Source organism: Notolepis coatsorum (assembly GCF_963971535.1).
Source record: "Notolepis coatsorum genome assembly, chromosome: 1".
In the NCBI taxonomy this organism is placed as follows: domain Eukaryota; kingdom Metazoa; phylum Chordata; class Actinopteri; order Aulopiformes; family Paralepididae; genus Notolepis; species Notolepis coatsorum.
The window spans coordinates 304,579,078-304,589,681 of record NC_140165.1 but is presented as its reverse complement, the minus strand read 5'-3'; the positions used below and the strand labels follow the sequence as shown (position 1 = coordinate 304,589,681).

General features: G+C 48.8%; 2 protein-coding genes across 3 annotated transcripts in view; one reads left to right on the top strand and one right to left on the bottom strand.

Moving 5' to 3' along the window:
* Positions 1-1,592: 1,592 nt before the first annotated feature.
* pih1d2 (PIH1 domain containing 2) lies at positions 1,593-5,193 on the top strand (the record flags this gene model as incomplete). Its single annotated transcript, XM_084317991.1, has 5 exons — positions 1,593-1,778; positions 2,304-2,430; positions 3,297-3,551; positions 4,218-4,495; positions 5,007-5,193. The coding sequence occupies 5 exons, from the start codon at positions 1,593-1,595 to the stop codon at positions 5,139-5,141; spliced, it is 981 nt and encodes a 326-aa protein (XP_084174117.1). The 3' UTR covers positions 5,142-5,193.
* Positions 5,194-5,869: 676 nt separating this feature from the next.
* The window catches only part of dixdc1a (DIX domain containing 1a), a 45,644-nt gene continuing 40,909 nt past the window's right edge, over positions 5,870-10,604 (bottom strand). For both annotated transcript variants that reach the window (XM_084313895.1, XM_084313896.1), the window contains exons 13-15: positions 10,278-10,392; positions 8,725-8,833; positions 5,870-6,685 (exon numbers count right to left, since the gene is read on the bottom strand). In XM_084313895.1, coding sequence (XP_084170021.1) covers positions 6,602-6,685; positions 8,725-8,833; positions 10,278-10,392 — 308 coding nt within the window. In that variant the 3' untranslated portion in view covers positions 5,870-6,601. The remainder of the gene's footprint in view (positions 6,686-8,724; positions 8,834-10,277; positions 10,393-10,604) is intronic.

Sequence of the window (10,604 nt, the reverse complement as noted above, 5' to 3'; positions counted from 1 at the left end):
CGTTCCTCATGTGCAACCAAAGTTTTGTGAGCAGAAGCGCGTGCACGCACACACATGGATGTGCACGCGCATGCACACAGGAATGCGCTGCACTCGACTGATGCGCCAACTGGCAGTACCCACCTGGCTACTTTGCATATCAATAGCGCCGGTCGTCAGGTGTTACATTCCATTCGTATGGCAATTAGGCACTGTTTTTAGTCTGTCCTTATGCGAGGGAACATGTATGGGCATGCGCGGGCAACCAGTGTTGATATGAGCAACGCAACACTGCATGACATACAGATAGACAGTATTCAGTATACCTTCACACTCTATTATCTTATGCAACTCATATTCACTCCACAAACTGAAATATACATACATTGTTGAATGAACAGCCTGTTTCTTGAAGTTAGACTCTCCTCTTTCATTGGTCTATATTAATAATAATAATAATTAATTTAATTTATATAGCGCTTCTCAATGACCCGAAGTTGCGTCCTTAGGCCGCGCCCCCTTTTTTTATCTTTTGAACCATTTGTCATAGAGACAATACAGACCCTCTCCTGTTGGCTGCGGTGCACAGGCATCACCCACACTTTCACAATTTCCCTGCGCGGAATTGTCTATTTTTTGTCTATTTGTCTAATTGTCTATTTTTTTAATTTTAATTAAAAACGAAGGTTCGAACGTCCGTTCGAAGAACCATGACAAAGTTTGAATCCCAAAAACAGGCTTCGGGGACAGCCTTACCAAACATATAATTTATATTATTCAAATGGGACTCCGTTGTGATGTCACAGTATGATGTCATAATAGCACATTCTAGAACATTTGTGATGTCACAGTATGATGTCATAATCAAACATTCTAGAACATTTGTGATGTCACAGTATGATGTCGTAATCAAACATTCTAGAACATTTGTGTATCTATTCAACAATTCTCTCAGAAGATCTCATTGAAACAGTGCTGAACAGATAGACTAAACAACATAGATTGAAGCCTGCATTTCTCAATCAAGGTGCCTTGCCTACCGTTTTGCTGTGGAAAGAGACAATACAGAGACAATACAGACCCTCTCCTGTTGGCCTGCACAGGCATCACCCACACTTTCACAATTTCCCTGCGTGGAATTGCCTAGTTTTTTATTATTATTTATTTTCAATTTATGTTCGAAATAAATAAACGCATTCATTCAAGATATCTGGCCCTCGCGCGGATCTCACAGCTGTGCCCGCACAGTGCAATACTCCAATTCAGCCATTGGGTGGCTGGCGCCGCTGGCTCTGCGGCTCTGCAGCTGCATACTATTGCAACTGAAAGCCTTCACCTAGTTTCTATAGCAACAGAGGCAAAGCTACAACAAGAAGTTGATTTTGGGCAAAGGACACATTGAGCCATTTCCGTGACTTCTTTGCTTGCGATAACGTTACCTCGTAAGGTTTTTCTTCAACTTTGGAAACGCATGTCTAATTTCAGTTTCAAACTTTCAACGTAACCCGTAACGTTAACTATTAACTAAAACGTGTTTTCGCCCTTTCCAGAGGGCTAACTTAAGGTAACTAAGAGCGAAGCTAGATAACATAACGTTAAGTCACCTTGGCGAGATGTCGTCGGTGGGCTCTTCAGCAGGTGATGTTCTTCAGCAGGCCAGCCAGATTTGGTCCATGTTAGATGATCTTTCTCAAAATGACCCCAAAGCCTACCAGAGGTTCATGGACAAACAGAAGAAGGAGGGGATCGAGTTCGCTGCGCCGCCTGAGCCGCATCACTGTCTGCGCACTGAAATACTGGTAAGTATAGTCAGCTGGTTGATTGATTGAAAACTTTATTAACAGATTGCAGAATGGGTACAGTACAAACAACTGCTACGAGGATGCAGACCAGAAAAATACTTTCGTCTTGTTTACATCAGGGTCCTCCATTTTCAATTAATCAGGACATTTATGACATACAAGAGATATACAGTACTGTGTAAGAAAGGGAAAAAAAGATCATAAGAAAAATACAATATATTTATATTTGGACATTTACCGGGGCCAGTTTCTAATTGGTGATGTTATAGTGGATATAATACACTAGCATTCTCTCTCTAGTTCTTTGATCTTGTTTTCTCTCCTTCCTCCTCAGTACTGGTTTACTAGCATCTGTTATCTATTTTACACCTTCTCTCTCTCTCATACATGTCATACACTCACAAATGAAATATGTCAACACTGTCCTTTATGCCAGTTATCATAGCCATATAGTCCTGTTATGCATCACCTGTGTTGTGCCAGTTTGTTTGCATTGGTTTTGATTCCCATCCCTGTGATTAGGGACCAGAGAAAAGGTTGCTGTACATCAACGTGTGCGCGTGGAGGCGTGTGCCTGCACCCCAGGACCCCAGCAAACCAACACCTGTGTTGGCAGGAAAACTGGAGACAGACACATGCGGAGGCGGAGGTAAGAGTCAAAACATGTGCTCCGCATTCCAACACAAAAGGTTGGCCATTTTGCCTTGAAGTCCCATCATCTGACAAATTGAACCCCTTCACTACTTTTATTAAGGACTCTATCGCTTGTGTTGTTTGTACACACACCTGCAACTGTCACCCAGCCTTTTAACTGTAATTTGACTAGTTCTGCTTCATGCATTACACACCTTGTAATGTTCACATACATCACGCCCTCTGTGATGTGAGTATAGTCGATTAGTCTGTCTCTTTTCTATTTAATTTGATTTCTTTCGTCCCCTTTCCCTGTTATCCTTCGAGAGGACTTTTTTCCTCTCACCAGGCCGTCATTGTAAATAAGAATTTGTTCTTAATTGACCTGCCTGGCTAAATAAAGGATATCTTTTTTTAAATAAAGCAGTGGTCATTCTGTCATATTTTTGTGTAGTTCATATTTCTGTTAATTTCATCGTGTTTTTTGTTCGTATGTTAAAAAAAATTGTTAGTTTCACGTTTTGTCACATATAAGGCACATGTACATTACAGTGAAATGCTTGGTTCTGTATGAGCCCCCTGAGATTGTGCTTCATAGAGTAACAAAAAAGTAAAAAGAATAAAGACCAAACACTATAAAATATACAAAAATAAAAAGTACAAAATGCAAAAACGAGGTAGAGATGAAGTGCAACTCTTTTAGTAATAAATAGATAAAATACGGTGTACCGTTAAAAAGCGTTTAAAGTGTCTAAAATGAATGTTATCATCAATGATCTTTATTTCTTTTACTCATCATATCACATAGACAGCATTGAGTGAGCGCCGCGCGCCGGGAGGCTGGCATGTCATTAATGTATGTCATCGTGTCTCCCTGCACAGCGGAGTACAGTGTGCTGGACGTGGCACTGAGCCCCGCGGTGCTGCGTCAGACGGAGGACGACAGGCGAGAGAGGGAACAGGTCCACCTGCTGGTGCTGAGCTTCGCCCAACGGCAGCACGCGCTCAGATTATCCCAGCAGTTCGCCGTCACCGGTGACAACCTGAAGGGCAGCGTGGAGGACATGCGGCGGCGCCTCGGCTTCGGACGCCATCCCGCCGGACCCGCCGGTAGCGCATCCGTGCATCCCGACGCAGGTACGACAGACAGCGAGGCCTCTCTTGACGCCCCCCTGGTAAACTGGAGCGTTGGCGGTGCCGAGGACCGTGTCAAACCTCTGTCCTCTCTGAGAGCACCGGCCCGAATCGTGTCCATTGTGTGTCGAAAACTGACTTTTTGAGTATTGAAAGGTGCTTTTCCCAGTTAACCTACTTCTCGTCTGCCATCTCCTTTCTTCCGCTGACTTGCTGAGGGCTCTCGATGCCTTATTCCATATTGTTTTTGTGCTAATGGTTATTCTGCAATAACAAAACATTATATTGATGGAAAAATAGGAAAAGGACTCTATATCGCCACATGAAGTAGCAATCACAGCCCACAACCCTACACTGAAGCATTTGAGAAGTTTGGGCACATTTTCTGGTTATTGTGGGGAAAAAAGTATCACACTTACAAGTATCGTTTTGGTATCGAATCCCCAGGTATCGGTATCGGCACTGGTATCGGTATTCAAATGATAACCCAGCCCTACTGAAGAAAAGGCCTCCTTATGACCTGGCTGAGCTTGTTAGGGTTTAGATGCTCTACCCTCTTTTCACATTAGACTCGTTTCGAGGGCGAAATCCTGTAGCTGCTGGCAAGAGATGAATCGCTACTAAAAAGCCTGGGGTCTCTTCTACTTTACGCTAATGTCCTCTCCACAGCCACACAGAGCCCCGGCTCTCTCCTGAAGCAGGTCTCCTCTCTCCGCGAGGGCGATGATGAGGGTGGCTCCACGGTGCGGCTCACCGCTGAGCCTCCACAGAACCCAGGGAAGAACTTAATCCAGGTGATCTCCAGCACCACCGCAGCCCAGCCGCAGAAACCAGAGTACCGGCTCAGTGTCGACAGGGACCCCGGAGGCAGCCCGCGCGGCGTGGAGGTGACCGTAGAGCTGCCGAAGGTCCGCTCCATGTCGGAATGTCAGCTCAGCATCTCACAGGCCAGTGTTTTATTAAATGTCTTGTCGCAAATTGTTTCGTCAGGACAGGCAGGGCAGAGGGGGTCTTTGGGTCCTCGCAGCATTCGTGCAGCGAACACAGAGACTCAGCTTTTCCCCCCAGGCCATCAGAACACTCCAAGACCAATACTGATTTCTCCACATACAAGCACACATGAACACACACACACACACACACACACACACATCCTCACTTACACTCTCACACACCCTACAAACATAATACACTACAAAAAGGTCACTTTAAAAATGACTTTTTGCAATATCCCGAACCCATTGTATATTATTACCTTTTACTCTTAAGTTTAGCATAGTATTTTATTCTCACGACTTTTTATTTTATCATGTCTATTTTTAATTTTTTTTGTATTTTGCACAATCTAGGCGGGCATGGCCACCTACATGTCACTGCATACATGTGAATAAAACTCTTGCATCTTGAATTCAACGATACGACTCTCACAGTGTGTCGGGATGTATTTTCTCTCTATAGGATGATGTCCTATTGGAAGTGGAACATCTGTACCGTCTCCTCGTGGCGCTGCCGGAGAGTGTAGACGAAGAGAGCGCCTCAGCGACCTTCAACAAGACGACGCGGAGGCTTACTTTGAAAGTGGCTGTTCTGTGACACACTCCATCATCTGCGGGGAAACCAATCATACCGAAATGTTGTCCCCGGTGGCACACTCACTGTACTCCACCCAGACACCCGGAAGGTGATTAGCTTCCCCCGCGGGGCACGGCTGATGGGACCGTGGAGCTTAACGGTAGTACTCTCAGCGACTAAAGGACACCTCAAAGGGAAGCCAAGACCAAGAGAAACTGAATCACTGCTGTATTCCCAAATGCTTTTTTAGAAGTACTCTTATCCGTCATAGATTAACGACGTGTTCTTTTTGGACTTAACAAGCAGTAAATGGTTCCCCAGTAAAATGATGCTCTGTCTACCAAGAAAACAAGTGTCAATTGCAGCTATGTTCTTTCGCGCCGCGTGGAGTGGTTACGTTTCAGTAGATGTAAGTGATTAAAGGAACGCGCAAACATTACGGGAAATTCGCTTACCGTCTTCTCCAGAGTCCGACGAGAAGATAAGATACCAATTTCCTCTCTGTTCTAGCCTAGCGGAGAGGAAATTGGCATCTCATCTTCTTGTCCGTCTCTGGAGAAGACGGTAAGCGTGTTTCCCGTAATGTCCGCGTGTTCCTTTAACGGAGAACATCGACTGACTGCAATGGATAATGTGTTCTTTACGAATGTGTGTGTGTGGGTTGTGCGTCAATAGGCTCCATGTGGAAGTTCAATGAGAGCAGTTGGGTGAAGAGTTACACTGCGTATACCATTACACGCTTGAGGAATGATGAACAAAGAATCGATATTCATGCGGTAATCCATGTTTATTATTAAAACATCAAAATCGACACGGAACAACAATGTCAACGTTTGGCAATCTACAACTCGTGAGAAACACTATTTTAAGGTTCACATATTAAGCACAGTTGCCTTACAACTGGGCATGCCTAGCTTATTCAATAGTTTCCTATTCATACTGTAAGCTATTAATTGCCAGTTCTCCCCCCGATTTATTTGCCTTTTTAAGTATTAAATCAAAGGAAGAAATGCATTGTGGGTTTTGGTCTGTACTCTATAAGTGTATGTTCACAATATAAAAATTAAATAACACTGGCCTTATCCTTTTAACACTTTCACTACCACACTACAGAAGGTTAACCCTTTCACTACCACACTACAGACGGTTAGTGAAAGGGCTAACCGTATTGAAAGCGTTAGCCCTTTGAAAGGGCTAAGTAGTGCTCTACATGTATAAGTTATAACCTGTGGAAAAAGTGACTAATTACTTCCTGTAACGAAGTAGTACCAAAACGTCAAGTGAAATTGTTCATACAAAAAAAAGAAAACGTACATTTTGGAAAGTGTGGGTTTTGTACTGAAATACTGTTACATCCATTGGTCCCCATTTACATGTATATCTACTCTCTACTGTATATTAATAAGAACATTTGAATGGAAACTAAGTCCAGTGGTCTTCGTCGTTGAGGTTTGTACTGTAGTGGCCGGGGTGGTCTCTCTCTACCTCCTCTCGCCGTGGTCCTCTTCTACCCACGCGACTATCTTCCCCTCCCAGCCGGGCACGACCGCGCCGTCCTGGAAGACCTGAGGAAGAGGAGGAGGAGGCGTCCCAACCAGACGAGATTACAAGTCAGCTTTTTCCAACGCGGGGAGAAAACCTTCATCTAGGATCTGTACGACGGCTCAGACATCCAGTGATTATGAGCAGGACTTAGCGGAGCGCCTTGATCTTATTCTCTTTTTGATGGAAAGCGTTCGCCCCCACCCCCGGGGTTTTTAACTATAGATTATGGACATTTTCGATGTACAATAGAATATCTTAGAATTGATGAGGCCCACAAGGGCAGACCTTATGTGACTTTGTGAAATATGGATGTAAGAGAATGGTGAATGCCCTAATTAAAAATAATTACATTTTAAAAGATTTTGATCTTTTAATAAAAAAAATTTCAAGAGGGTTCTTTTTCTTTGTATGTATATTGGAAGAAAAAATTATATATAGTGTACATTTGGCATTCCCCAATGCTCCCCAGTCCCACCACATCTGACCACCCTTCAAACCACCGTGAGTCCAGGATCCCTGGCTGCCCCCCCCCCCCCCCCCCCCCACACACTTGCCTCCTCCTTCACTGTGCCCCCCCCCCACACACACACTTGCCTCCTCCTTCACTGTGCCCCCCCCCCCCACACACTTGCCTCCTCCTTCACTGTGCCCCCCCCCCCCACACACACTTGCCTCCTCCTTCACTGTGCCCCCCCCACACACACTTGCCTCCTCCTTCACTGTGCCCCCCCCCCCCACTTGCCTCCTCCTTCACTGTGCCCCCCCCACACACACTTGCCTCCTCCTTCACGGTGCCCCCCCCCACTTGCCTCCTCCTTCACGGTGCCCCCCCCCACTTGCCTCCTCCTTCACTGTGCCCCCCCCCCCCACACTTGCCTCCTCCTTCACTGTGCCCCCCCCCCCCACACACACTTGCCTCCTCCTTCACTGTGCCCCCCCCCCCCACACACACTTGCCTCCTCCTTCACTGTGCCCCCCCCCCCCACACTTGCCTCCTCCTTCACTGTGCCCCCCCCCCACACACACACTTGCCTCCTCCTTCACTGTGCCCCCCCCCCCACACACACTTGCCTCCTCCTTCACTGTGCCCCCCCCCCACACACACTTGCCTCCTCCTTCACTGTGCCCCCCCCCCCCCCCACACTTGCCTCCTCCTTCACTGTGCCCCCCCCCCCACACTTGCCTCCTCCTTCACTGTGCCCCCCCCCCCCACACTTGCCTCCTCCTTCACTGTGCCCCCCCCCACTTGCCTCCTCCTTCACGGTGCCCCCCCCCCCACTTGCCTCCTCCTTCACGGTGCCCCCCCCCACTTGCCTCCTCCTTCACTGTGCCCCCCCCCCCCACACTTGCCTCCTCCTTCACTGTGCCCCCCCCCCACACACACTTGCCTCCTCCTTCACTGTGCCCCCCCCCCCACACACACTTGCCTCCTCCTTCACTGTGCCCCCCCCCCCCCACACTTGCCTCCTCCTTCACTGTGCCCCCCCCCCCCACACTTGCCTCCTCCTTCACTGTGCCCCCCCCCCCCACTTGCCTCCTCCTTCACGGTGCCCCCCCCCCACTTGCCTCCTCCTTCACGGTGCCCCCCCCCACTTGCCTCCTCCTTCACTGTGCCCCCCCCCCCACACACACTTGCCTCCTCCTTCACTGTGCCCCCACACCTCCTCCACTGTGCCCCCCCCCCCCCCACACTTGCCTCCTTCACTTTGCCCCCCCCCCCCCACACTTGCCTCCTCCTTCACTGTGCCCCCCCCCCACACTTGCCTCCTCCTTCACTGTGCCCCCCCCCCCACACTTGCCTCCTCCTTCACTGTGCCCCCCCCCACTTCACTGTGCCCTCCCCCCCCCACTTGCCTCCTCCTTCATGGTGCCCCCCCCCCCCCACACACACTTGCCTCCTCCTTCACTGTGCCCCCCCCCCCCCCACTTCACTGTGCCCCCCCCCCCACACTTGCCTCCTCCTTCACTGTGCCCCCCCCCCCCCACACTTGCCTCCTCCTTCACTGTGCCCCCCCCCCCCCCCCCCCCACACTTCACTGTGCCCTCCCCCCCCACTTGCCTCCTCCTTCACGGTGCCAAACTCCGGGTCGAGGGCTTTGAAGTGGTATCTGAAGCTGCCCTGCCGGTCCACCGCTGCCTTGAAGTCGCGCAGAGTCACCTCGCCCAGCCTGGAAGTACAGTGGACACCGTCAGACACACAGACACACAGACACACACACACAGTCACCTCGCCCAGCCTGGAAGTACAGTGGACACCGTCAGACACACAGACACACACAGACACACACACACAGAGTCACCTCGCCCAGCCTGGAAGTACAGTGGACACCGTCAGACACACAGACACACACAGAGTCACCTCGCCCAGCCTGGAAGTACAGTGGACACCGTCAGACACACAGACACACACAGACACACACACACAGAGTCACCTCGCCCAGCCTGGAAGTACAGTGGACACCGTCAGACACACAGACACACACAGACACACACACACAGAGTCACCTCACCCAGCCTGGAAGTACAGTGGACACCGTCAGACACACAGACACACAGACACACACACACAGAGTCACCTCACCCAGCCTGGAAGTACAGTGGACACCGTCAGACTGGAGGAACACTGATCCACAGTGTGTACACACACAGACACACACAGACACACACGCACAGACACACACACACACACAGAGAGTCACTTCGCTCAGCCTGTAAGTATAGTATAGTGTACACACCGTCAGTCAGACTGGAAGGAACACACACACACACACACACACACACACTAGGGTTGTATCAGCATTTTGAGCGATTCTAAAGAGTTACCGCGGCAAAAAAAAAAACGTAAACATCAGGACGTAATGGAGTATAATATTAGATGACAGAACATGGATTTATCTTTTTTTGTACTAATAGAAGAATTTGACGCTGTCGACACTTACATTTTCAAAGAATAATAAATGGATTATTCTGTTACCGCCGCTGAGCTATATACATTAACTAATCGCTGTCTGGCTACTTAAAATCAGCTGACACCGTTGACGGGCCCACTCTGCAACGCTTGCACAGGCGCGCACGGCACGCGCACACACACACACACACACACAGACACACACACAGACACAGACACACTACTCCAGTCACTCAACTCATAGGAAATAAATCAGGCTATTATTCTAAAAGTATCGATACTAATAAAATGGCGTATTGGACCATTGGATTCTTAACGGCTGGGTATCGCGATACTTTTCCAGTATCGGTGTATCGTGCAACCCTAACACGCACACGTGCACACCGACCAAAAAAAAACAACACCGGCGCCGAGAGCGGATTAATCTCCATTTCAAACGGAAAACGGAGCCTCTCTCGTATGATTAACAAATATTTAACCGACAAGCGGGCGAATCCAATCACACTTGTGTGCAGTCGTCGTGTACCTAATGAATTATGCAACTGTACACACGCGGCGGGTCCATATACACGCGTGTAGTACAGCAGCTGCGCGCAAAAACAAACAACACAGCTGCGTGGCGGCGGCAATGCAAACGCAACACGCGCGCGGCGCTAATGGCACACACACACGCCGGCGGCGGCGGCGCGGCGCGGCACTCAAACCTTTTGGGGATGTTAACCAGGAAGGGCGTGAGTGAGCGGTCGGTGAAGTAGAGCACTTTAGTGGAGACGGAGGAGGAGGAGTCCAGCCCCGGGCTGCTGTGAGAGTGGGCTATTTCTGGAGACAAAAGAAGAGACAAAAACAAGTGAATCACAAGTGGATCCTTTCCCTTAAAGGCGATAATGCCCCCCCCCCTCGAATACAGTATGTCGGGGGGCGTAAATTGCCGCTTGCGTGGCGATTAGATTACAGTCGCGCCGTGAGTGGGATAACGGGTAATAAAAACACAGAGGAGGATGAGAAAAGTCTTAACCCTTTCACTACCACAC